Source organism: Nannospalax galili, unplaced genomic scaffold (assembly GCF_000622305.1).
Source record: "Nannospalax galili isolate Female #2095 unplaced genomic scaffold, S.galili_v1.0 scaffold135, whole genome shotgun sequence".
Classification (NCBI taxonomy): domain Eukaryota; kingdom Metazoa; phylum Chordata; class Mammalia; order Rodentia; family Spalacidae; genus Nannospalax; species Nannospalax galili.
Window position 1 is genome coordinate 1,641,784 of NW_008338998.1, and position 27,841 is coordinate 1,669,624.

The window sequence follows — 27,841 nt, forward strand, 5'->3', positions numbered from 1 at the left end:
TTTGTTTATTTTCCTGAGACAAAGTCTCACTATATAGGACAGGCTGACCTAGATCCTCTTGCTCCTGTATACCAAATGCTACAATTATAGATCACAATGTCTAGTTTAAATTTTATAATAAGATCAAAAAAACATAAATATGATTAAAATTCTTATTTCAGTATAAAGGGATTTTGGATTTGAGCATATATGACAAAAATATATTTGATGTATACATAGCCCAGGGCATCAGGGATGGCTGCTGCAGTGGACATCATGTCCCTAGACCACTCTGCAGTCCCTCAGAGCAGATCACAGCATAGCATTATCTAGACCCCTGCTTCTGGCTTTCTTATGTTTCATTCTGACCTAGCCAATTTGTCTCTGATAAAATACTTTGCCTACAGTCCTTAACTGCTTCCCAATACAATGGACAAAACAAGCCAAAACTTCTGACAATGGCCTCATAAACATAGAGTACTGGCTTCAGTGTGCCTTTCCTCTTTCCTCGATCAGCTCAGGTGTACAGGCCTCTTCTTATTGCTAAGAGCAGCCCACTGTGCCCTCCTCAGGAGCCTATGCCACATGTTCACATGGTTCATTCTTCTCCACATTCACATCCTGACTTACAATAGCCTTCTGTAGAAGCCTTCCATCAGATCCTACTTCCTGAACAACCCCATGATCATCCACAATCCTTTGTTCTTTAAAGTATCTATCCCTATTTGTTTGCTTTATATTATGCCTGTATATCCTTGTGCTTACAAAAGACCTGCATAAGGTCTGAGCGTGTGGCTCTGTGATAGAGTGCTTGTTTCACATGGTCGAGGCCCTATGTTGAATGCAAAGCATCAGAGCCAAAATCAAAACTAAAACACAGTACCAACACAGGTTTAAGTCCCAACATGTTTGCTGGATCATTTAATGGATCAATGAATTTGTTGCTAGGTGGGAAATAAAGCTACCATTTCTCCAATCCTAGTACAGAGATGAGGCCAACAGAAAAGGATCCTTTTCTTCTCCTATTGTTTTCACTGTGGAACTCTGCATAGAAGAACCTCACTTACTGAGGGAAACTCTTAAGTTCACCACCTTCTAAAGCGCAGGCCCTATAGCAACAACAGTTACATGAAAAAATCATGTTCTATGTCCATGCAGTTGAACAGAACTGCTTCCTTCATAAAAAGCTCACATTTGCATTTTAAAACTTCCTTTATCTCATCAGAGCTGTGGCCTCTGGCTTAACAGAATCATTTAACTTCCTAGGACACTTACTAATACACTAGGAACTTTGGGAATCATCATCTTTCTTCTGAGCCTTCTGAGACCCAGGGCAGGAGTCCCCAGAGGCTTCAATTATGCCTCACTCTGTGTGATTTTATGTCCCTCATCTGAAACCAGAACTTTGAGAAGGCCTTCTCGTGATGCAGTGTGGAAGTGAGAGGCAAAGTATAGCTGGCTGCAGCCTCCCACTGTGCAGTCCTTCAACCAGCTTGAGTACAATACACCCTCCTTGCCACAACTGCTACCAGTGACACTGCAAAGTCAACCTACTTAACCAGCAAACTCTCAGTAAGAACTGCCTGAGGCTCATAATAAAGCAGTCTGCATCAGGCCAGGATCAACAGGAGGTACAGTTCAGGTGGCAGGAGGCACATCTGCTTGTTAGATGCTCCAGATGCATCTTCTTCCCTCCCATAGTGGTACTCAACACTGAATTATCAATAAAGCCTCTGAATACTCCTCAAATTGAAGAAAATTGCCAAGATGCAGAAATGGCCCACATGGCAAGGCTGCGATTTTGATGGGAAATGAGTTTCACTCTGACTGCCCAGGGACCCAGCAGTCCAGCCACTCATGCGTGATGAAGCAGATTGTAAGAAAATTGCATCGCAGTGTTTGCTCTCTTCTTGCTGAATGGACTGAGATGGGGAACATTTGTTTTCTCCAATTTCAGCACAGCAAACAGACTCTCTAATCAGATTAGAATTAAGAACTCCTTTATACTGATTCTCTCTTCCTCCCTCCCTGCCTCCCTCTCTCCCCACTCCTGTTTTTCTGCTTTTCTCTTGCTGTTTCTTCCTCTTTTTGTGTCTGTCTGTCTCTGTTATGGTAGGGAAATCTGTAAAGAGGTAATCCTCTATTTTTTTTTGTTTTGTTTTGTATGCTGGGGATAGATCCCAGGGCCTTGTGCATAGTAGGCAAACATCCTACACTGAGTTGCCTCCACAGCCTAATTTTTAAGATAATTTAAAAAGTATACCAAGAATATTGTCTATGCCTTAAAAAAGATGCTAACTTATAACCAAAAGACCTGAAATGCAAAGAACAAGAAAAAGGAAGCCAGACACAGATACACACAGCTTTCAATTTCCAACGTGCAGTTCTGCTCGTCCAGAGGATATCTTCTGAGATCCATCATGCATGCTGCTGTTGTGGTGATTCTGAAACACATGGAGTAAAGGGCAGCATTAGAAATGTGCTGAGGAACGTAACAGGTAACCTGCTTCTATATAGACACAAGCTATACCCAAAAAACACTTCTCCAAAGAACACCTGACTAAACGTCTTTCTCAACATACACTGAGAACTCCTTTAAATGAGTAAGGAACTCTTTGAACATACTATTTAAATACACTACAGATCAGCTTTATCAAGGAAACAATGTGAAAATGTATTTCACTTCCTTTAAATATTTTAATGGACAAAATGTATATATATTAATAGCATGCAATATAATGTTGAGAAGTATGCACACATTATAGAATGGTTAAGTTGAGGTGCTAACCTAAGCATTCATTATTTCACATACTTCCCTATTTTGTGGTGAGAAACACTGTGCCAAAATCAAATGCTAAGTCCTTTACAATTATTTTGTTGAGCCTTGTTGACTTTGGATCATCAGCTTTCTAGACCTGTTCTTACCTTCAGTTGCTGTTTTGTTTCCTTGTCTGCTGATTCTCTAACCTCCACAGTACAATAGAACTTACATGTGGAACAAACTGACTGACTACACTAAGATCCACCTCTTTATTTTCCATGTGAAATGTTGACTGGCTACAGGTCCTCTGGCTCTACTTTGGAACTCTAGGTCTGGCTTCATATGTTCTTGCTGTAGTTTTTGGCTGGGATGAATCCTAACACTTGTGAATTTTCTACTATGTGACCAGCCATGCTATTGAAGAAAATATTTGGCTTCTCTGTTATTCCTTATGAATCAAACTTCATGAGTTAACTTCCCTTGGGGCCAGCTAAGTCCAGAGGAACAATTTATATCAAGATCAACAATATCTAAGCCTCTACCAGTCAATGGTAAACTAACCATACTTGGGAAACCATGTGTAGAAATGAGTCCATTTCCCACTATGTCTACAGTCCTTTTTAAGTAAAGCAATCTCCTCAAAGCCTCTCTGTGAAATCCAACAATTAAGTCACCATGTTTTACAATATGCTTCTTTGGAGTTTTACCCCTTCCCCAACATGGTAGAAGCTGGTTGGAATAGAGTGGAACCTGAATCAAGGGCTGGTAACTATTAGCTGGCCAGAGAACTATGATGTGGTCTGAACTGAAAGATGGAGCAACCTAAGGGAATTTTCTCTCATGGAACAGACTATACTATGAAGGGAAAAGGGGATGTGAGCCTGAAGGGTCATGGCTTAGAGGTTTCTGAGCCATTATCACACTGGAGAGCAAAGTCTGAGACAGTCTAACGGAGGTAGGTAAAATGCAGAGGAGATGGTAACGGAGATTGTGATAGCTATGCATTGGGATTCTATACCCCAAAGCTCATGCAGCTTTGCACACCTGGAAGTCCTGGTCATGCCCACTCAGCAGTGGGTGGCAAAAAAAGCAGCAAAATGTGTGGGTTTTTTTGTTTGTTTGTTTGTTTTTCTATCTTTGTAGTCACCTGAGGTCTCCAGCAATCCTCCAGGGGCCATCTTTCTTGAAGTCCAGTAAACAGCTTTCCTGGGATAGCTTTGACAGGACTATTCATGACAAACCTGGAGGTGTTTTAGGCCAGGCACCGTGAACAAGCCCTGTTTCTTCCACACTTAAACAAACACCTTTAAAACACGAGGCATGCACCTGTTCTGAAAGATTTGTCTCATTTCACCTCAATATAGGTGCTAAGGGAACACTACAGTGAAATATATCCTCCTGTTAGCATGTGTTAAGAAGGTGTAAGGAATGGTTCTACCTCACCCTGGATAGGAGGAGGAGTGAGGGAAAATGCTAACGTCTGGCAGATGGGTCACTGTGACAATTTTCCAGGCAAAGTGCATCAATGCATAGGCAGTCGTGTGGTATATGACCCATTTCAAATATGTAACAGTGTGTCCCAATGTCCTAACACTTCTGGTTACCCTGGGAACCAGAGTGAATTACATTCTATAACCCAAACCCAACACATAGCTCCTTGAAATATTTTTCTAGATCATATGATTTTTTTAAATTTATTTTTTTTGAGAATTTCATTCATGAATACATCTATCATTGCCACACCTCCCTCCCCTCTCAACTCTTCCCACATCAAGGCTAACTCAAATTCATGACCTCTTCTTATAGAATTATTACTTATATACATATACATACACAACCTGAGTCTGTTTAGTGTCACTCATATGTACATGTATAAGGGAGCTCTTCCCTGGAGACAACTGATTTTCCCTCTCCAGCAGCCAGTGATTGCCTGCAGCTTTTTATCTGGAGGTGGAGCCTTGTGAAACTTCCTCCATTCATGTTGGCATGTCATATGATTTTTTTTGACCAAAGTTCCAGCCTATTCACTTGAACAGAGTTAATAACTGAGATTACTACCTTTTATTGTTTGTTTTCTTATTAATTCCCCTAAACCATCCGCAAGTCCATGCACAAGTATGCACACATGCCCACACTGCAAGGGGGCACCCTGCACAGCATCCTTGCCCTCACTGTGACAGGTGTAGAGGCTGCACAGAAATTCTTGGATCAGCATGGGGAAACCAGCATGAGTGGCAGGAGCACAGCCTTCTTGCCAACTACTGTGTCTCCCACAGAAAATTTGTGCAGATGTTCTTCTTTCGGTGTAATACTGACCATAAAATGGGGTCGTTTTATCTATTCACTTGGAAAATAATGTAAAAACATGTTCTCTATTCTTCCTTTGGAAGAAATACTTAGAAAACACTATCAACCTGGAGAGTGAGATCAAGAGCCTGATGATGTTGCAAAAAGAAAGTACAGGTGAGGGTTTGAATAAAGAAGTTATTTGGGGTTGTGGAGACAGAAAATCAAGGACAGGGAAGGAGCAAATGAGAGAGGCCAAAGCTGGGCAGCATGGCAGAGCCTCTCACTCAGCTTATAGCAGTTTGGGGAGTAACCTAACTGACTGAAACTTGCACCATTGACACTTGGCAGAAATGAGAGTGGTGGAGAAGTTTCTGACTCCAGAGCTGAGGGCTTGGGCCTTGTGCATAGAGCTTGCCTCCCTGGATAAGCTACAGTGGCATCCAGCTCATTGGTGTGAATGCTTGAACATGTATCCTGATAGTTTTTCTCTTTTTCTTTTTGTGGTTGTCCTGAGAGGACAATGTAACCAACACCTCAGTCTAGTTCCTCAGCTCTCTGTAGTCTGAGAACTACACTCCTAGTTTTAAGGAATAATGGAGTCAACCAAATGGAATCTAATACGACTGGTGAGTGTGATGATTACTGTTCATCATCAACTTGAAAAAACCTAGAACCACTTGGGTGATGGGCCTCTGAGCATTTCTGTGAGGGATTTTCTTAACTGGGTTATGAAGGGTGTAGACCTGCCCTGAAAGGGCAGCACTATTTCATGAGTTGGGTCCTGGACTAAATGAAGAGGAGAGAGTGAGCTGGACACCAGCATGCACACAAGCAGCATTGCTTTCTTCTGACTGCAGATGGAATATGACCAGCTGCTTCAAGTTCCTGATGCTTAAGTTGAAATAAGGGCCACAATGAAATGTACCTCCTTAGAGTCCTGACTCCCTGCTCTCAACCTAGTTACACGAACAGGTAACTAACTCCTTATGCATGACTCCTGGCTTGCACCCAGGAGTCAGATAGTTCTAGAACTCTGGGCAATACTTGAATCTAAGGCTGAGGTGAGCCACATGCTGGCTGTTGTGTTCCAGGTAATCGCTAGCCCTTTGTAACTGCTCTATACCAATTCTCACTCATCTTTACTCCTGGCTTTCCAGAAGCCAGATGCTGTGGATGACAGAGGCAACCACCATTTTTCCAGGTCTAGGCACTCATATGCTAAGATTGAGCACTGAAGCCAAATATTTCAGAGAAAGCACCTTTCCTTAGCAAGCACTTACAGAGACATGTAGAGAACTTGCAGAGCATAGAGCAATGTTTTAGCTATCCATGTTCTGCTATGTTTTAAACACTACATAAGAAAACACATACACCAAAGGACATATGGGTACAAATGCTTGACTGTGTAGGACTTAACACATATGACAGAATCCTTGAGGTCCAGTGGAAGGGAGGTATGGGGGGACATGGATGGGAGGGGTTCTAAATTTGATTAAGAACTATTATATGAAATGCACAAACATTCAATAAAAATATGTTTTAAAAAAGAAAACCCTTTTACAGGAATGTCCAAAAGTCGTGGCTATGAAGACTTCTTAAGGATGTTGCTGAGAAAATTATGACAAATAGTCTGTTGGCAGCCCTGTCTGTCCCTTCCTAGCTGAGCCTCATTACAGAGGTGTCATCTGCCCATCTCTTAACTTTGGATCAATCCTATGATCTGCTTTATCAGATAAGTGGTACATGTGACAATGAGGAGTCACAAGATGATTGGTCTCTTTTGCATCTGCCATGAGGAATCCATGCTGGTCCTGGATGGAAAATGGACACAGGGGGAGTGCTGAAGTGCACTATCTTCTCAGAGACCACCTCAGTGAGCTAGAGGATAGGCCGTTAACACTCAGCCTGTGAGAGAGCCAGCCAAGGCCAGCACATATTTGTTATTCCCCAGATGAGTGAGCAATGCATACTTGCCACTCAGTGAGGCTTTCCAGTTGCTTGTTACACAGCAGTGATTTAGCAGTCAGTAACTCCTACAACACAAGTAACTGCACATACAGAAAAGCATGTATCTCCTTATGGATGGGAAGTACAATCTGATCCTTCTGAGTAGGGTCACAGAAAACAGGCTCCTTAGCATAGCATATTCCTGAAACATGGGTATTTGTTTCTATACTGAAGCATCAAAAATTGCACTTTTGTGAACTGAGTCACCTCCGGCAGATGAGACAAGCTGACTTCTCTCCTCTCAATTTGTAAATGATGTGAAGGTAGAGCTACAACCAAGGCCTATAGGCACCACTGTGTTTGAAACCCAAACTGAGAGCTTACTGTCCCCAAGTGCCTGCCAGGAAAAGAGCCACCCAGGATTGAGAAATTTCTTAAGGAAAATATCCCAGGCTCAGTCCTCTGAAGAGAAAGGGTAGAAAGCAGTTTGAAAGACTCAGAAAAGTATTTTGAGTCATTCTATTGATCTGAGTATGGTGCTGAGGGGCATGGCTCTCTACAACTGTACTTCTATGATCTTAATCTAAGTATGGTACTTGGGGTCTTGGTTCTCTAGAACTCCATTGTTCAATGCAGCAGCCACTTAGGTAATATAGAACATTAGGTTCAAATTTTATATTAATTTAAATGAATTTTAAAATTCAGTTCCACTGATATACTTGCCACAGACACAGAGGGTGGGCTGGCAGCTACCACTGGCTAGTAGCTATTGGATTGCACAGATAGATTAGCTTCATCACCTCTGATTGTTCTCCTGAACAGGACTCCCCAATAACTGCTGTTCCCTGTCTCTCTGCCTCTTCCGGCTTAAGGAACACATGGCCCTGGGTGAAAGAAGTTGGAGAAATATAATCAAGTGTAGGAGACACAGAAGCTTGAAAGAAAGTTCTCAGAGTGAGGAAGCCTGTGGTGGAAAATGTTGCTCTTACTCTAGACAGAGTGCCCCAGGCAGTCTCTGACTTTCTGAGGGATCAGCCAGCCTGCCAGTCAGAGAGGAAGACCCACTCCAAGAAAACGGCAACCTAGCACAAGGAAGGAGGTGTAGGACTGATCTCAAGGCACTCATGTGGAGGTGTCTGCTAAGGCAGAGAATAGCACATCTGACCTGAAAATCGCTTTGTCTCATGGATCTGCCCCACCAAAGATGAACACTATGAATACATAAAAAGGTATTCTGTGAACAGCTGTGGAAACACAGTGGGCAAAAGCAGAAAACACAGGATTTGTCTGGTCGCTCAAAGGTCTGAGTGGTTATGGCCTTTGTGAAAGTAAACAGGGAGCTAGCTGTAAGACAAAACGGGTACTGCTTCAGGGACAAAACAAGACCAGCAGCCACAGGAGCAGAATCTGCACTAGTGAGAACCACTTAGTGACACTGGAGCATCCTACTTTGAGTGGGCACCAGACTCTGAGGGATGCAGTCAAGGTTCAGAATTTGAATCACAAGTGCGGGGTAGCCAGTAATTCCAAGTTTGCAGGTCCTGTTCCCAGGGCTGCCACTGCTGGCCTCAAAATCATACCAGAGTAGAGGAATAATTATAAAAACTTCCTCAAATTCAGAGATCAAGACAAAGCAAAGAAACTCAAGCTTTGAAAGAGATAAAATGCCAATGCCACTGAGTTTTTTCCCAACAGAGCAAAATCAAACCTAGTCAAACCAACAAATTAAAATTAAATTTAGAACTAGATTAAATAACACATAGCTCAGAATGGAAGAATGGGTGATTCTGCTTTTTTCCCATTGCAGTGCTGAAGACCCAGTTTAGGACCTTGTTCTTTACTGTCAATCTTACCTCAAGGTTAACTGCATATAAGGACACATTTCACTAGTGAGTGATATTCCACTGTACACACACACACAACACTCAATTGACCTATTCACCTGTGGATGGACATCTGGATGTTTTTTCCCTTAGTTGCTGTAATATCATTATAAACAACAGAGTGCAAGTGTCTACCACAGTCACTACTCGCTTCTGTGGGCATAAAAGAGAAATATCATTGCTTGATCATATGCTAACCTTATGTTAAACTATGAAGAACCCATGGACTACTTTCCATAATCACTGAACTGTTTTTAATCCCTGCCAGTAATCACCTAGGGTGACAATTTCCCAGTACCTCTGTCAAGATTTTTTGTTTAGTTTTGTTTGTTCTGTTTTTGTTTTGTTTTTGCTGTTGCTGTTAGAATGCATTTCCTAATGAATTGATATCACACGGTAGCTTTGATCTACACTTTCTTAACTTCTGATAATGTTGACCTCTTTTCAGGTGCTCATTGGCCATTTATATAACTGCTTTACATAAATGTATTCTGCACATTTTTAACTATTTTGTTGAGTTATAGGAGTTTCAGGGTATGTTCTTTATATTGATCTCTTATTGGACGTATGATTTAAAACGCTTTGTCTCACTCTGAGTTGACTTCTATGTCCTTTGATACACACTTTTAAAACATTGTGGTTATCCAATTTATATATTTTTTTCTCTTCTTGCTTGTGCTTTTGGTATCATATCTGAAACTCAATGTCATGTCCAATGACACATAGGTTTTCCTGCTTTCTTTTAAGAGTTTTATAATTTTAATTAGGTATTGATCCACTTAGCTAATTTTTATGGTAGGATATAAAGCAAGGTTTTAATTTCATTTTCACATGCATATTTCAGTATTTCCCAGCACAGTTTGCTATAAAGACACTCCACTATCTAGTGAATTGTTTGAATTCTTGTCAGGAGGCAATTCTATATATGCCATGATTCATTTCTGGATTATCCTATCTCACTCGACAATATATCTATCCTTATATCAATAATGGTTTGTGATAATCAAAATTTTGTAACAAATTAAAATTCCCAACTAACTTCTTTTTTTAAGATTGTTTCAGATATTTGGAATCATTTGAAATTCTATAGGCAATTAGGAAAGAGTTTTCCATTTCTACAAATATGCTGTTATTGTATTTGATAGGGATAACACTGAATCTATAGATAGTTTGGGATAGTATTGTCATCTTAATGATGATGCATCTTTCAATCCATTAATAAAAAAACATTCCCTTTCATTTATATATTTTTTAATTAAAAAATATTTTTATTGAATTTTTGTGAATTTCATATCATAGTTTTAAATTTAGACCCCCTTCCCCACCCATGCCTCCCATAGCCCCCCCCCCAACTAGATTTCATGTATTCTGTCATGTTAAGTCCTATCCGGTCAAGCATTTGTACCCAAATCAAGTCTATTCAGCCTTTCTAGAGATCTTAAAGATCTACTCTCCCTCACTCAGCAGTAATCAGTTGCCAAAAGTTCCCAGGCTAGTGTTGGGACCTGCTGCCCATTTCCTACTTATATCTTTGAAAAATTCTTTCAAATGTTTCATAGTTTTCAGTGTCTGTCTTTGACTCTGTAACTAAATTGATCTCTACTCCTGTGTGATGACAACATGTTTGTAATCCCAGCACTGAGATTATATTATACTCTGGAGGCTGGGAGAGCAGGATTGAAAGCTTGAGGCCAGCCTGCTCTATGTAACAAGTTCCAGGATAACTGTGGCTATAGGGAGACCTTGCCTCAATAAAACCAAATCTGCTGTTCGTGGTGGCTTACACCAATAGGATAAACTGAAGAGGCAGAGGCAGGAGAACCAACAGTACAAGGCCAGCCTCAGCGAAGTCTTTGGGGCAAGAGATATGTCTTAACGTTTAAGACCTTGTACTGCTCTTGCAAAGACTGGAGTTCAGTTTTCATCACACACATCAGGTGGCTCAAAACTGTAACTCCAGATCCAGGAAGCACCAATGCCTTTAACCTCTGAGGGCACTTGTACTCACCCATGACGTGCACATACCTACATAAAGGATGACACACACACAGACACACACACACATACACACACATACACACACAGATAAAATAGAAAAGGACCCTGAGCTGTTACCTAGCAAATGCCCTTGTAGGTTTAAAGTAGGATCATGTCAGCTGCACATTCAACAGATAGTGAGTAGTTGGGGGAAGAAATGAACAGCGTGCTATGGAACAGAAACTGTTCCACACAGCCAGAGTCACGTGAACACTACGGTGACCTGTGATGTTCACAAATCTTTTTAAAAGAAACTAAAAAGAAAAATAACAAATCTAGAAACAAAACAAAAATAAAAGCAATAAAAACAAAACAAAATATTCCTAAGTTTTCAGTCTTTTTAGATGCTGATATAAATAGAACCAGTTTCCTACCTGCCTTTTAGGATTGCACTTTGTCACACAGACATTCAACTGACTTTCTCTTGTGCATTTTGTATTCTGCAATATTGCTGAATTCATTTTTGGGTATGACATACTGTAGTGTTTAAGCAAGCTTTTTAAAAACGTTTTGTTACATATGATTATGACATATGTGAACAAGTAATTTTACACCTATTTTTCAAATTGTAATAGCAGAGGCAAAAGTCAGGTGTCTTGTTCTTGATTTGGGGGAAGATTTCAGTCTTTCACTGCTATAATCTTATGTATTTTTCATATATAAGTCTATCATCTAAGGTAATTTTTTACTCCTAGCTCACTGTGTTTTTAATCATGAATATGTGTTAAATTTTGTCAAATGTTTGTTCTGCACCATGAAATGATCATGTGTGTTGTTTTCCTTCATTTTATTAATGTGGCATATTACACTAATTTTCATGTTATTTTTCACTTTTTGCCATTTGGTCAAGGTTTGTACTGCTGGATTCAGTTTGCTAATGCTTTGTTGGAGATTTTTGTATACATCTTCATAAAGGGTAGTGAGTGACCTGCTGTTTTCTTTTCTTGTAGTGATTTGGTCTGGTTTGGTACAAGTATACTGCTGGCTTCACAACAAAAGAGAGGAAGCATTCTCTCCTCTTTGATATTTTGGAAAAGTTTTAATTTACTAGTATTAATTCATTAGCATGTACCTGGGAAGCCACTTAGTGTAGAGCTTTGAAGTTAAGCTTATAGTTACATTTTCGATTCATGCGTCAGTTTGGGTAGATTGCGTGTTTGGGGAAATTTGTTCATTTCATCTTGTCTATATACTTTTATAGCACATAACTAATATAGTATATATAAATCTCATTGGCATAAAATTGTTAAGGAGGTTCCAATTTTTAATTTCTGATTTCAATTATTTGCATCTTCTCTTTTCTCCTTAGTCAAATCTAGATAAAAGTTTGTAGATTTGTTGGTTTGAAAAAGGCTAACCTTAGGTTTCACCCACTTTTGCACCCCATCATTGCATGTCTACACTGCTTCTGCCATGGTCTATTACTCTGTCCTTTCTGCTAGCTTTGGATTTTTGTTTGCTCTCTTTCCCTTTTCTCAAGTTCTTGAAGGAATAAAGACAGATCTCTCTTGTGAGAAGATTCATCTTTTCAATGTGGGTCTAAATGTATACATTTTCTCAGAAATCAACACTCCTATGCTGGTGCTGTCACTGTGTGCTTCTCCTTTCCCTCTCATGACACTTGGCTTCCTATGTTTTGGAAGTCTGATGTTTAGTACACTTATGTTTGTGATTGTTGGTGACTCATTCATGTCTCACGTTCTCTCTTTTGCTATATTTTTATACTTAGCATCTACTATGTCAGGTAAAAGCACCACAACCTCAGTTCTCCAATAGTTACTCTTAGTTTGTAGTAAGTTTTGCAGCCTTTCATTTTCAACTTACATAGACCTCTATTTAGGCCTGTCTTTAGATGTCTACACAGGTCTGGGTTTGTGGATTTCTTTGTTTAGACAGTACATAACTCGATCCTGCTTTATTTTTAGACCCTCTGTCTATTTATAGCTTTTGATTACTTTAATGTTTTACATTTAAAGTAATTACCTATACGGAAAGACTGACTTCTGTAAAAATGATATTTGCTTTGTTTATGTCCTGTTTTTTTCTTCCCTCATTTATCTTTCTTGTTTTTACTGTAGCTACACAATCTGACTCCCTTCTCATTCCCTTTGTAGCTGCCCCACAGTTACATTCTTTTCAGTTACCAGGTATATTAAATGTAATGCATTACAACACTATTATTTGTCCTGCTATACACTCTTTAGCTATATAACCCATATTATATTAAAAACTGAGTCTCTGAACATTGTATGCTCCCAAACACTAATTTATAATTATTTGTATTTGTCTTTTGGGGAGGGGCAGTGAGAATGGTTCTTACCATGTAGAAAATTTGACCTAGAGCTTGCTATATAGCCCAGGCGTGTGATTTATCTGCCTCAACTTTCTAAGTACTTAAGAATTTGCTCAAATCAGATAGAGAATAAAAATTCAAAAATGGAGTTACAAGCAAGAGCTCACTAACAGTAAATATAAATTAATATTCACTAATGGTTTTTATTTGCCTTTACTGGAGATCATTATGCATTCACACACCTTTCAGCTATTGTCTAATAACTTTTCCTTTAAACTGGATATCTTACTTAAACATTTTCTTTAAAGCAGGTCTATTAGAAATAGAAATAAATCACTCAGGATTTATTTGGCTAGTAATAGCTTAATCCCTTCTAATTTCTTAAGGACAGTTTGCCATACATAGAATTGTAAACTGGCTGCTTTTGTCTCGTAGCAACTATCTTTTGATCACCAAAGGTTTTGATGAAATGGGTTGGTAATTTGTCAAAGAATCTCATTCTTCTAGTTTCCACTTGTGCTTTACATGGTTTATTCTACATGCACACTGGGTAATCTTATAGCCTTTATGAACTGGATCAGCCTCTTCCCTTGCCTGCATTCTGAATTATGCAGAATAGAGCACACCTTGCTTCAGTCTTCCAAGTCTGTACATAGTTTAGAACAGGTGTACTTGACAATTTGAGCAAAGATTTTTCTCTCTTTCCTCTGATCATAAGGGGGAGAACTTGGAACTGGGCTGTGATGGTCTCAAGTTCAATACTACCCCCTCCATGGACTTAGAGAGTAATGTGCCATAAAACCTTCCTATTAAGTAGTTTTTCTTGATTGTGTATTTGGTAGCCGCTATGTAACTTTGCCTTCTTTTTTCAAAGCATCTAAAAAAATTGGCTCAGAGACCCATTAAGACAACAGAAAATTCAAAATAGTATGCATTCATAAAATTATCTATCCAAAATACTTCATATAGAGCATATATGTATGTGCAAATACTGACATAACATCAACAACTGTTAGGAATGGGCATTCCTTATAGCAAATAATCTATTCCTGAGCCTGCAGGTTGACAAATCTTCTTGATTAGTAATATAAAAAACCCTCAAAACATATGTCACAAACTGACATGTAGAACAGAATGTATGATACAAACACAAAAAATGAGAGAACCCCAGACTACCAACTCTCCAACGGATAACTCAGGAAACTTCAGCAAATCAGTTCACATTTTCTGGAAACTTCAAGCAAATCATGGGTATTAATAGGGGTCAGATTAATAGAAGCCAGAAAACTTGGGGAGAGTTTTTTTCACCAGAGCTTACACTCATACTTAAGGGAGATTTTTCTCAGAAGCACATGGATGAATAATTAGCAGACATATGAAGAATGCTCAGCAGTGCTGACCATCAAGGAAATTCAAATTCATGGCACAGTAAGAACCTCTTTGTACTTGGCAGGATGGCCATCATGAGAATCAGGAAGAAATGTTTACCAGGCTCTGAAGAAAAAGGTGCCCTGTACACTGTTGGTAGAAATGTAAATTACTGTAGCCAGTATGGAAAACTGTATGCAGGGTTTTCAAAACATTAAAAATAAAATAACCATATGAACTATTAATCCCACTTTTTAGGTATTTACCCAAAAGAATTTAGATCAGTTTGTCACAGGGATGTCTACACTCCCATACTGGCTGTTTGTTCATAGTAGCAAAGTTATGGAATGAAAAAACTTCCTATCAACAGATGAACAGACAAATAAGTGTGGAAAAGATAAACAATGCAAGACTATTTAGTCTTTTAAAAAAGAAAGATGTTGTCATTTGTGACAACAGGATAGATTTGGAGAACATTATGTTACATCAAATAAGCCAGGCATTGAAAGACAAAGAGTCACATTGTGACATGTATGCAGGATCTAAAACAATCACACAGAGAAGTAGAGAACAGAGGGGGTTGGCAAAGGCTGGGGGAAGAAGGGAAGAAGGTGATAATGGTGAAGTACTACAAACTGTCGGCAAGGACGATAATTGTTTTCAGATCTGTTACACAGTGTGGAGAATAATAGTGTATTGTATATTTCAAAATTGTTAATTGCAGAGTACTAAAAACAAATATCAAATGCATTCACCACAAATGATGTTAAGTATTTAAAGTTTGGAATATGACACCTAGTTTGATTCAATTATTCTACACTATAATCATAAATCATGACATCATGTTGTACCCATAAGTATATATAATTATAAATCATTAGTGTACAATAAAAATAAGCATTACAAAATGAATCAAGACAGGAAACTAATATGTAACAGTTAGAGTTGAGAAAAAATGATCAATTAAATACAGACTTAAGTAATAAACTCTACTGACATATAAAACATTATGTAACATTGGTAATCAAATTAATTAGTATTCAATATAAATGTTATAAATTGGTGAGATATTTCATTCATCATCATTTCACTTTATTGAAGCAATTTATAGAAACTACTCAACAGTCTGTCATTATCTCTTTCTCACTCCCTTTCTCCCCCTTTCTTCCCCCCTCTCTCCCTCTCCTTCTACACACACACACACACACACACACACACACACACACAGACACCTCTTGGAAGTCAAAGAATACCTAGTAGTTACTCTAAACTGAGAGTGCTAATGACCCCTGAAGGTGGGCAGATAGCAGCCTTGTCATAGGAGGAAGGAAGCCAGGCATGCGGTATGCTGTTGGCCACTGTTTCTCGATGCTCTGGAAGTGACAGTCAATGCAGCAGAGCAAGGAATGTAAATGAGAAAAAAAAAAAAAAAAACTATTTAAAATGAGGAAAAAATCATCACGATAAACAATAGGATTGTAAAACTCAAATGCTGCTGGAATTAGAACAGATTAGCCTGGATGGATGACTTTGGATACCTACACATATAAAGATAGTTTGAAGCAAATAGAGCAATAGCTTTTCTCACACATATCAGGAAAAGCCAGCTTGAAAACAGTGGGAAATGATCCACTTCTCCACATTTCTTGAAAAGGAATAAATTTATTAAGCAATGAGTGGGTGGAAATGGAGGAAACAAAGAAACTTTGCAACTGTGGACAGAAGGAATGCTGACCTGTGTTCATGGAGGAATAACGAACATGCTCCCAGCCTACTGCTCAATAATCATAAGTCTAACAAACATCACATCTAAAGTTCATACAGAAAATTAAACTAAAAAGTATCAGGAGAAAAAAGCTGACTAATATCAAAAATAAAAGAGCTAGTTATGTCTTACACAGAGCTAAATTCCAATGGAGAGAAAAATGGAAATAAGAAATATGAAGACATTGCACTAAATAAGAAGAACTGGGATTCAGATTTAACCCACACATAATACTTCTTTTTCACCAAACAGTACTCTGTGCCAGAGCAGAAAATAAACAGGAAGAATTCTTCTTTTAGTTTGTATCTCAGGGTGGCTGGTTTCCATAGTCACAGAGGAGAACAGTGAGCTGATAAGAAACCTGATAAATTGATAAGATAATGTTAGATCTGGTTAAGTGCTTTAATAACATTGGAAGGTGATAGACTGGAAAGTGAACAGATTTTCAGAACAGAGCTCTTTACAGGAGATAAGAATATAAATTCTCTTTGATTACATAATTATGTCACCTAAAATGGTGACAAAAACCTGAATATCTACAGACAGACATATCCAAACAAGAATATGTGCAAAGGTCCCCAAACAGGGAGCATCCCTGATGTCTCTGAAGAGCAGGAAGAAGTGTGATGGGTCAGAAGAACAGTGGCAGGTTCAGAAAAAGATTAGAATACAGGGCCAAGTCTACAGCAGAGGGACCAGACCAAGTGGAGGGATGGGTCCTGAAACGGTCACCGACCTCCTTTGCCAGAGAGGAGGTAAAACAGAAGCTGTTCACATGTCCGATGGCCTCTTTGCAATGGGGGAAAAAAAGCAGTGAATTTCACACTAAAGTCATCACACCATCAAGTGAGAGTAAGGACGTAGAGAGGGGACCTAAAAGGGAAGTCCTTATTAAGAGAGAAAAGACAAGTTCGTTTGGGGGAAGAAGATGGATCGAGCTGGGATTTAAAGTGAGATGAAGATTTTCTCCAGCCTTCAGAATGAAAAACACTGGTAGTTTAATTATAGTAGTCTAAATAATAATAAATCCCATAGCAAGTGTCAGAATCCCAAAGCTGGCATGCATTTTATTGCTGGTGGGAATGTGAACTGGCACAATCCCTTCTGGAAGGCAATTTTTATCAGTATGATATTTAGTTACATAAAAATGATTGAGAGATAGTAACAAAAGAAGTATTCAGGATTTACGCAAACCTGCATGCAAACATGTCGGCCCCAACACCTCCGTGAGCTCACACCTTTTCTGGGATAAAATAGTAGCTGAATTAAAGAACTGTAGAAAACAGCTTCAGAATAAAAAAGCTAGCAAAACCAATTAGATGACTTGATTTGAATCTTTTGAAATATAGTCTAGTCTCTAACAATATTTCATACGACCTTTAACCATAGGAACAGCAACTTTAACCATTTCTCTTACTTTTTTTTAACAGCAACTGGAAATATTACAATGTAGTCAACCGATTTTGACATGAGCTTCTCTGTCAAAATATGGTACCTTGCCTTGGTGAACATGACTCAACCCTTGGGAGCTCTTTAAAATTCTACTTGTGACTTCCTTATCAAGCCCTGGCACAACAGGCATAGCATGGAGCAAATATTCTATGTTTAATGGGGCCAAGTAAGACAGTTAATGACATCTGGAGAAAAGAAGGCAGAGAAGATGGACAGGGGTCTGGCTTCACCTTCCGACAGGCAGCAGGGCAAAGCAGAGCAGCTGTGCGGGAGGCAGAAGGAGGGTCCCCAAGCACAGAGGCCCTGGGTAACTAAGACCTTCCTGATACCCTGGACTTTAAAGGGTACATTCTGTGTCAATACAGCACGGTGCCCCATCCAAAGATTCCCCAGCATCACACAGTGAGCTGGGTCTGTGCCAGAGACTCAATCAGCATTGTGATCAGCTGTGGCCAAGATGGTGAGCACAAGCGAGCGCTCTCCAAGTCCCAAGCTCAAGGCACTGAAAGAGTCAGGAAATGTGGCTCACAGTTTCCAATGACCTTTCATCACCATGAGAACATGATTGTTCTCAAGTGTCTGCGTGAGTAGTCATGGACTGCCTTCCATCAGCAGAGTGAAGGATCAATGATTTCCCAGAATAAGACTGAGTTGACGCACTAATCTACGTCATGGACAACTTCTCCATAGCCAAAGATCTTCATCTATCCCAGAAAAAGCAAACGTCCTCATTGATAGTGGTGCTGCCATGCTTTGTGTGTAAAGGAAAAGAGTCCCAGAGATGCAAAGTGATGACTGACAATCAGTGTGGGTTACAGCTGGAGAGACAGGGTGAAGGACAGGCTCAATATCCAAGGGTAGGAAAATTCAAAATCCAGGTCTCAGAAGCACAGTCAGTGTAATGCCCATCCACAGCTAGGAGGGAGGCATCTTCTGCTGGGTGGGACTTCCACAGTAGCACCTCATAAGGAGACAGGCAGCATTCCAGCACCTACAATCTTCCATTATGGAAAGTTTGACTGGTGGTGTGTGCTATGCCCCACCTTCTCCAGGCCCACACACAGTGCAGACACCCTGACTCTCAAGGCTGACTTCAGGTTTCTTACGTTGGGATGGGACAATAGCATCAGGCATTCGAGACAAAATGGACTTCAGATTTTGTAGTTTGCTCTTTTCCAAGGTTACCAATATTCAGTTTGAGTCTCTCTTGTGATGTTGGGTATTAGCAGGGAGCCCCAGCATCAAGCTCCAGATGGAAACAGCCATGTACAGTGGCTGAAGGACAATATGCTAGAGGCTCAGTGAATTCCATGATTTCAGCTTACAATATGCTCAACTTTTGATGGGTCAGTCAGGACCTCACACTACTATAAGCCAAGAAGCATCAGATCCTATTTACCGAAACATACAGTCAGGGCTATACAGACTGGTCTAGACTTGGCTTGCTAGCTCACCACCATGACTGAGCAAGTTCAACAATAAAAGAAGAGCCAAGGAGAGGATAGAGGGCCGGAGCCTAGCTATGAGCACTTAAGATGTCAAAGGTTAGTAGTAACTTTAATTAACCTTAAATTTACATTTGAATTGGTTGTTTGCCCCATCATACACATGTACACACATACTCACAAGTGTATGAGTATCTTCACACATACTCATACACACATATGGATGCAGGTATGACACAAACACATACCGCCTTCTTTTGCTTCAGTGGGGCAAGAGGTGGGGCAGGTAAATGGCTTCCCATTTTATATAAAAAAAAAAAGTCTTGATAAACTTCTACACAACAGGTGCGCTTGTCAGAAGCCCTAGAGCACTGGAGCTATATGTCTTATTTTGGAGCAAAAAGAGAAAATGCTAAAACCTCCTACAGAGAGCTCAGGCTGGACTTCATGGTGTTCTGTAAAGTAACATCACGATTTTATTAACATATGCCATTTTTCTCTCATCGTTAAAAAGCTCTGATTGGGCAAAAATCTCAACTTTTTCTCTAATACCTCGTATTAGAAAAGACATTCAGCATTTTCTTATTAAAGACAAAGTTAAATAATGTCCTTCATTCAACTTGAGGCATTACAAGTCACAGTGGCATAGATTTGAATATATTTGGAATCACAACAATTTGATACAAATCTTTAAGAAATCCACGTGTTCCATTCAAAACTGTGAGTCACTCCTAGAAGGTCTCAAGGGGCACTTCTGAGCTAGGATATCAAAGCAGTCAGTCAGTCAGTCAGTCAGACACGGATACACACACACACACACACACACACACACACACACACACACACACACACACACACACACACACCCACTATATGCCTCTCTGGACTACACACACACACACACACACACACACACACTTCTATACCAAACAAACAAATCAATGTAAAGTCAAAGCAAGAGAAAGAGACTTTTTTAAAGAACACGATTCAGTAAAGTGATATCAGAATAAGGAAGCAGCAGACGTGATGGACCATGTTGGGCAGATGGGGTCATTTCCCAGTAATTAGGGAAGCCCTGGTTTTCCTCCACACAGTGTAGGAAGGCAGCCTGGTTTTCAGAGGTGAGTGACTGTGTTCTAAGCCCTGGAGAGAACTGTTTCTCATGTGCAAGGCTCTCACCCAGTCATTCTGATAAATGTTAATGGCACTGTCCTGATGAGACTATACATTAAATCTGCACAGCAGACATTTTTTTTTTAGCTGTGCAACTAGCTTTGAAAAACTTTATTAAAGTCTCTGCAGTGTCAGGGCAATATTAATTACAGGCCTTTGTGGTTATGATATGGGAAATCTATCCTAAGGGAATCTGTGTTCTTAGATATGGCAACCCAATTATATACAAGCCATCCAAGAATTCTGCTTTGTAACTGTTGGTGACTATTTATAGTAACAGTAATGCCCCAAATCTTAGAGTGATGATATTCTTTTCTGAAAAGCTCAGAATGTCTCAGGGATATTTTGTAATTAATCTGGGGACATGTCCTCACTTACTATAATGGTATCAAGTAAGAAACTCAATGCCAGTACACCATACAAACACAAAATTGGCTCTGAAGAGCAGACAGACCTGAGCCCATACAGCACTGTTCCGTCAGGGTGGAGGCGGATCATGCGGTTTTTCACTGTCACTCCATGCACAAATGACTTTTTATCATTTAAGAAATATGTGTCGGGCACCCAAAGTTGGTCAGCCACTCGGTTGTCAAGTGTGAGGTTGAGAGGGATCCCAGAATAGGCGAGCCTTTTATCTCTCCAGTATTGTTGAAAATACATAGTTAAGGTATAATCCTGGAAAGAAGAGAAAGAAAAGAAAGAAGAATTAGTTTGTGCTCAGCCACAGGCATAATTCCTGCATGCCTGGACTAATGCACGCTGAAACCTATGCTCTATAATGGATGGACAGAGGCAGTGGCTGCTTTCTTAGGAATGCAAAACACCAGTTTAATAACCACAATGAAAGAAGAGATGTGTGACATACATAAAAAAATATTTATCTTTACTTAGTTAAGAAAGAGACCAGACACAATGCATTTTAAGAGATAACATAGAAATAAGGTTAAGAAACCATTCATGTAAAAGCAGGTGGCTGTCAGGGAACTTGACTGGCTCCCTAGGTACACTCTTTCCCATCAGGAAGACAGAGCTTTAACCAAGCACTGCAGATAAGCTCTATCTATGACACTGTCTTTGCAACTGAAGTCAATTTCCTCTTGTCTGTTCTTGTGAAGGCTATAAACACAGGCTCTCCATAAACATCCACTACAGATGAAGTGACTTTGGGAGGGTGCTATGTCCTGTCTTTCACATGTTCTTTTTTCTTGTAGCTTACCATGGCCATATCTGCGTTAACTGGACCATAATATTACCTGGAAATGATGACATTTTCATCTAGGGAACTTGGGTGCCTGAAGCCACAGCAGGATGTGGGGGATGGGAGATGATGGTGGGGCCACAACCAGCCAACAAAGTCAGCAAATACTCACACAGGCGACCATATTCTATTTTGGTTGGTATTTGCAATGCAATTAATTCAGTGAAAAAAAAAGACAATTCAAAGGCTGGACATAGAGAAATAAGAAATTATATATAGACATACACACAGACATATAATGTGTATGCAAGTTATACACATATATGTACCACATATGTACATATATGTTTATATATGCATATATATGATACTATTGAAATCTATAATGCTCAAGTCAGAAGATTCGATGATAGTCACAGGATATTCTGAGCCCCCTTGTGGAAGGACTGAACTGAAAATTCAAAGGCATGTCGGTTGACTCCACAGTTGGGGAGCTCTCTGAGTCCACATGCCATCTGGTCATGTCTGCAAACAGCCTCATTTTGTGGACAGTAAAAAGCAGACAAAAAACCAGTTCCAGAGTCCACCCTAGATGCAAGTGCTAACACAAACCATCAATAGTTTTTTCCATTACTTCATAGGGAAGTTCTCTTCTCTGTGTTGTCGTTCATGCTGCATTTGGACATGGAGGCTTGTAAATGAAGAAGAGCAGGATCAACCTTGTCCTCTCCAGATACGCACAGCAAGAAGATACAAGAAAACTCACACATACTAACTGACAGTAAACAAAACACAAACTATGGAATGGAGTTGTAGCTCAGGGACAGCTTGCATAACTAGCATGTGCAAGGCTCCAGCATAGCAAATAACTTTCAAAGGTATAAAGGCCCAGAAATGTCAGAAGAGAGACAGAGGACGGCAAATGCATGTGGGCTAGAGACCTTACTGAGGTTTTATTTGCATTTTAAAGGAGGGGTAGCATTTGAGTACCCGAGGAACAGCCTAGGGTAGAGCTCTGATCCCAGCATGTCCTGTATGGATGGTCACCCTATCCCAGCCACAAATCAAAGATTTTCACAGAGATGGCAGCACTAAACATGGGCTTCAGGAGGCTAACTAAGAAGTCAGGGAACATGAAAACCCCTGAGGTGCTGCGCTTACAGCACTGATGTAAAGCTCTGACCACTGCAGTTTTACTGTAATTCAGGTGTGTGGAGTAGTGGGCAAAACTGGATCTCACACCATTGGCCAGAGGAGGAGAGGAAGGAATGTGAGCTTCACAACCGATGACAGCCAATGTAGTTTCATGCATTAGAGTGGTGGCCAAGTACACTGATAATGTTTCTATATGCTTTGACACCTGGGGGAGGGGGGCTTCCCTCCCAGGGTTACCCAGTTACTAAAAAGACTGGACAACTTCCAGGGTGAACATGAGTGTGAGCATACCTTTTATATGAAAGCCAATGGATTCAGAACTTATATCCCAACACTTCCTTTGTGGAGCTTGGACATACCAGCCCACAATTCCTAGGTCTAGGTACCAAATAATAATGAATGACCTGTATGATCAGGAGCCTTGCAGTTACCTAAACTAGATGATTCTGGGGCTGTTTCCCTTGTTTCACCTGTCCTTTTCCATGGAAACCACAAAGGCCTTTGCTCAGAGGTGACACTCTCTCTTTGCCTTTTGATTCCTACTGGTGTGGCCTCCTATTGTGGTGTCCCTGCTTTTGTGAATCATGAGGAAAACATTCCCCTTTTATTCGCAGGTGTTTCCTAATTTGTTGGCCTCCACCACACCTGACTATCTTGTGATGGATAATATTGTCAGCTTGACAGGGTACAGTTCACCTAAGAGGCAAAACTCCAGGCATGTCTGTGAGGGGGTTTCTAGATTGAGTTCATTGAGGTGGCAAGACCCATCCTAAATGTGGGTAACACTATTCCATATACTGAGGTCCTAGACTGAATAAAATGAAGAAAGGGAGCCTAGGGCAAGCATTCATCTCTCCTTCCTTCCTGATTGTGGGTGAAATGCAACAGGCCACTCCAAAGTTCTGCCATGGCTTCTCTACATGATGAACTAGACCCTGGAACAGTGAGCCCAAATTAACCCTTTCTTCTTTATATTCCTCCCTCTTGTCAGCTATTGTGGCAGAGCAACAAGAAATGTAACCAATACCTACATTAAAAAGTGCAGCACCCCAGGCGTGGTGGTGCACGCCTGTAGTCCTAGCATTTGGGAGGCGAGGCAGGCGGATCTCTGTGAGTTCAAGGCCAGCCTGGTCTACATAGTGAGTTCCAGGACAGCTGGGGCCACAGGGAGATCCTGCTTCAAAAAGACCCACCCCCCAAAATGTGCAGTACATGGGTAAGGCAGGTCAGCTAAAAGCTCATTGAGTAAGGGGGCAGAGGCTTTGATGAAAAGCAAAGTGCTTGCTAGTTGGAAAGAAAAGACAGGTATGAAGAGTGTTGACTAGCCAAGTCCTGAAAACTCAGACATCAGGCTGATTGAGAACAGCTGGATACTGGACTGCCCAGTCAACATCCTGTCTGTCCACTGTCCACACTAACTTCTATTGATGTAGGCCATGTGTGATAACACACACATGCAAAGCAGTGGTAGCATAGCAACATGAGAACCAATAGCATTAGCAACTCTGGACCTCCTATGTGCATACAGTCTTCCAGACTATCAGAACAGAAAAGTTTCACTTGCTTCTTTCTTTAACTGCCACCCTGCTTCCCTACGCCTGAGTCATGAAGTCTAGCACTCCCCACAGAGCCCCCTTCAAACTGGCTTCACATGGTTTGCCACAAGGAAGGAGAAAATGCATCAGTCTGCACTGAGAGCCCAGCTGTCATTCACAGTCTGAAAGTTTGGGATCGAGTTTTATTTTGGGTGGTGTTGCTCGCTACACCATCAGCAGCACTTCCTAGTTTGGGTCTTTGGTGTTTGTTAAAGTGACTTGAGTTGAGAGGAAGAGCTTAAAGAACCTTTTAGAAGAAGAAAAAAAAAAACATTAAATTCAAACCTGATGTATTTGCTCTGCCTTGTAAGGCAGCAACAATTCCGTCAGTGGGGACACAAATCACTAGCTTTCTTCTTTTCCTTGCAGACATGATAGATGAAGAGAACAGGATGGTAGACAAAGGGAAGCGGGTGATGGAATGATCCAAGACCTTTTCCATTAGCCTGGGCAGTGGAAGGACATTGCCTATTCCCATGGTGGCAAGCACTGAACTTAGTGATCAAGCAGCCTGGAACATGTTCAGATTCTTTCCTGAATCTAAACAGAATGCATGTGCTATTATTGTTTTTGCTATCCCATATCCGGGAAGCAAAAGAAATTTAGAGAACTGATTTAATTTTGTTATCCTCAGCTTCCTCCTACCCCATGTTTAAATAAGAGTGGTTTTGAAGTTGGGACTCTTTTCTCTGGGACACAGAGACCTGATAAATGGGGAGCGAAAAAATTCTGCATAATAAAGTGGAGTGAGCTTGGCAGGGGCTGTTTATGAGGACCCTGGAGGCATTCTTCAGAGGGAATAGGAACTATGGAAGCCTCTGTCCATCTGCTACATAACTCTTCATTTCCTTCAATATCATCAGAAAAATGCCCAATTTTCACATGCTGTGTCTTGTAGCCTGAACCTGAGAGAAAAAGACAGCCTGACAAAGAAGTTATGTGTGTGATGAAGAATCCATCAGTATCTGAACTTAAAGCCAGTCAGTCCCCAGCAACAGAAAACACCTTGAGACCACTAGACTCCAGGAACCAACAGAAATATTGGCTATGGCAGATCAGACCTCACAGAATACAAGATGGGGACGGAGAACTAAGCTCTGTGTCTATGGGGACATTTGTATGTGGGGGCTACAGGATAACCTTGGGTGTCAATCCTCAGGGACTGTCTACCTTTGTTTTGGGTGCAGGATCTGTCATTGGTCTGGGACTTGTCAATTCAACTAGACTGGCTGACTAGCCAGCCACAGGAATTATCTTTGTTTCCCAAGCATTGAGATTACAAGCTTGAGTCAGCTGTTTTATGTGGGTTTGGGGGCTCAAACTTAGGTCCTTATGCCTGCATAGCAAGTTCTTTACAAACTAGACTAACTATCTCTTCAAGTCTATTTGTTTTCCTTTTAACAAGATGGATTCAGGTGCCACCTGAGTATGAAGATAGGAGTGCGTGGTAAGAATGAAGTCTTGATTGTGAGGCAAGTCACCTCATGAAGGGCAAGTCCAGGTAGGCAGGATGCCTGATGGTAGCTAGGAAGGGCTCAGTGAGGTGGCACTAGGCATCAAATGAGATAAGCATCCAGTACTGTCCATGTAAGCGGCCTTACCTTCCACTCATGTGGCTGACAGAGCCCTTTTACCAGACCCTCAGACTTCTGTATATCTCTGCTTATTCAGGTATTTATTAGGTCATTTAATTATCTGAGGGACTACCATGTGCTAGGCAATGTCAGGGATGGGTGATGAAGTAGATACAATGTAGGCCCTAAGGGGCTGGCCATCAGGCAGAGGAAATATGGTTGCAGGTCTCTGTAATTCAAAAGCAATCTGGATTAAGTGCCACACTAAACAGGAAGGGATATAGGTGTCACAAAGAAGCTACTTCTGGAAAGAACAACCAAGGGCAACTTCCTGGAAAAAGGCTTATGCAACTTAAACCTTGGAGAAGAGGTAATGAGTCTGGTCATCTCCTCACAGCCACTGACATCATAGCTGTCTTCTCAAAGCTGGTGCCAGAGGACCAGGTACAGAAAGTAGGATACATAAAATGAGGGGTGAATGGGTACCCTTTTCCATGAGTGGTCACCACAAACACTATACAGCCAAAGGACACCTTAGAAGGAAGTGACTCAGAAAAGACCCAGAAATGGCTATCCTCAAAGGAAGGCTTTTCAGAGGCTCTGAATGTTCTGGAACTTAGAACCAGCTTTCCTTCTTGCTTGTCTGGTGGTTAACAGTACAAGAGAGTCTCCAGTTCTTATAATTCACAGAGGTCCCATGTCCCTAGCTCTGAAGACTTCTTTTCTGTGAGATCTACATGGGGACATGAGCCAGACGTTAGGTACTCCAGGGTACTGAACTCAAGATACCAGGAGAGTGTGTAAGAAGGCAGGAAGCTGTGACTGAGGCTTCCTTTCCTAATTCTGTCCTTTATAGAATACCTGGTGGGGGACCAGAGAGGAACAAGGTGGAAACCAGCAGGAGTAAGGAAGAGGCAGAGTGGGGTGGGGCCTGAGGAAAGTCAGGGAAGGGTGTGGAACTAGGGGCATGTAGAGGATGGAAGAATGGAGAAAGGAAAGGAACATGGGAAAAGCAGACTAGGGGAGGCATGGGGCTTAGGGAGGAAAAGAAGTCAGAGCAGTAGGGAGTGAGGATCAGTAGGGGTGGGAGGAGGTGGCCTAGGGCAAATGTGTGTCTGACAGAGAGCAGGGCAGAGGAAGAACCAGTGCACCCCAGTATGGTGGGGCAGGCCCAGGGACAGCCTAATTAGATTACCATACTGGAGAGAGATACACTGTCTCCTGTCACAGCTTCTCCTCAGAGGTAGACTAGTGGTATCATCACATCTCAATGTGCTGTTGGCAATAGATGGTCAATAAAGGTCAGCTCCCACATTAGAGCGTCTGTTGGTGGGGTTGCAGAGCATGGCTGTAGTTCACAAGTGTAAGTCCTGTCCTCTGCTGTGGGTGAAGTCAACATAAAGGAATAGGCTCCCTTCTCCTACGGCCCAGATCCTGCAGCCTGGTCCACATTCTAGCCTCATAACACGTCTGGATGTAATTTGATGGAACCTGGTTTTAGACTATAGTTTGAGTCAGTCAAGCATTTATAAAATGTCTCTTCTATAATCCAGTTGATACTGAGAATTGTGAAGGGATGGTCACTGACTCATCCTCATTTCATTAGCAGGCCTCTTGACCCCATAGCTCTTGGTACCATGAGAGCACTAGGCTTCTGTAGGGTACAGATCCAGCACAGAGATAGGACTGGCACTACATTATCAGAAGGCTGGAGTACAAGCACTCATTCTTGGTACCTGGAACCCCTACCACAACTTTCCCCCTCCATTTACTTAGCAGTTTACCCCAAATTCTCACCCAGGAAGGCTGCTAGGGGGACAATGAAGAGATAATATCCCAGGGTTCCTAGGTGGGGCCAGTCCATTTCTTGTCACAACAGCTCTGAGAGAGAGAGAGAGAGAGAGAGAGAGAGAGAGAGAGAGAGAGA

The 27,841-nt window shown here is 41.0% G+C and overlaps 1 protein-coding gene across 2 annotated transcripts in view; it reads right to left on the minus strand.

Moving 5' to 3' along the window:
• Positions 1-27,841, minus strand: part of Gabrb3 (gamma-aminobutyric acid type A receptor beta3 subunit) — a 240,860-nt gene that overhangs the window by 37,724 nt on the left and 175,295 nt on the right. For both annotated transcript variants that reach the window (XM_008833630.3, XM_008833631.2), the window contains exons 4-5: positions 20,847-21,067; positions 2,341-2,423 (exon numbers count right to left, since the gene is read on the minus strand). In XM_008833630.3, the coding sequence (XP_008831852.1) occupies positions 2,341-2,423; positions 20,847-21,067 (304 nt within the window). The remainder of the gene's footprint in view (positions 1-2,340; positions 2,424-20,846; positions 21,068-27,841) is intronic.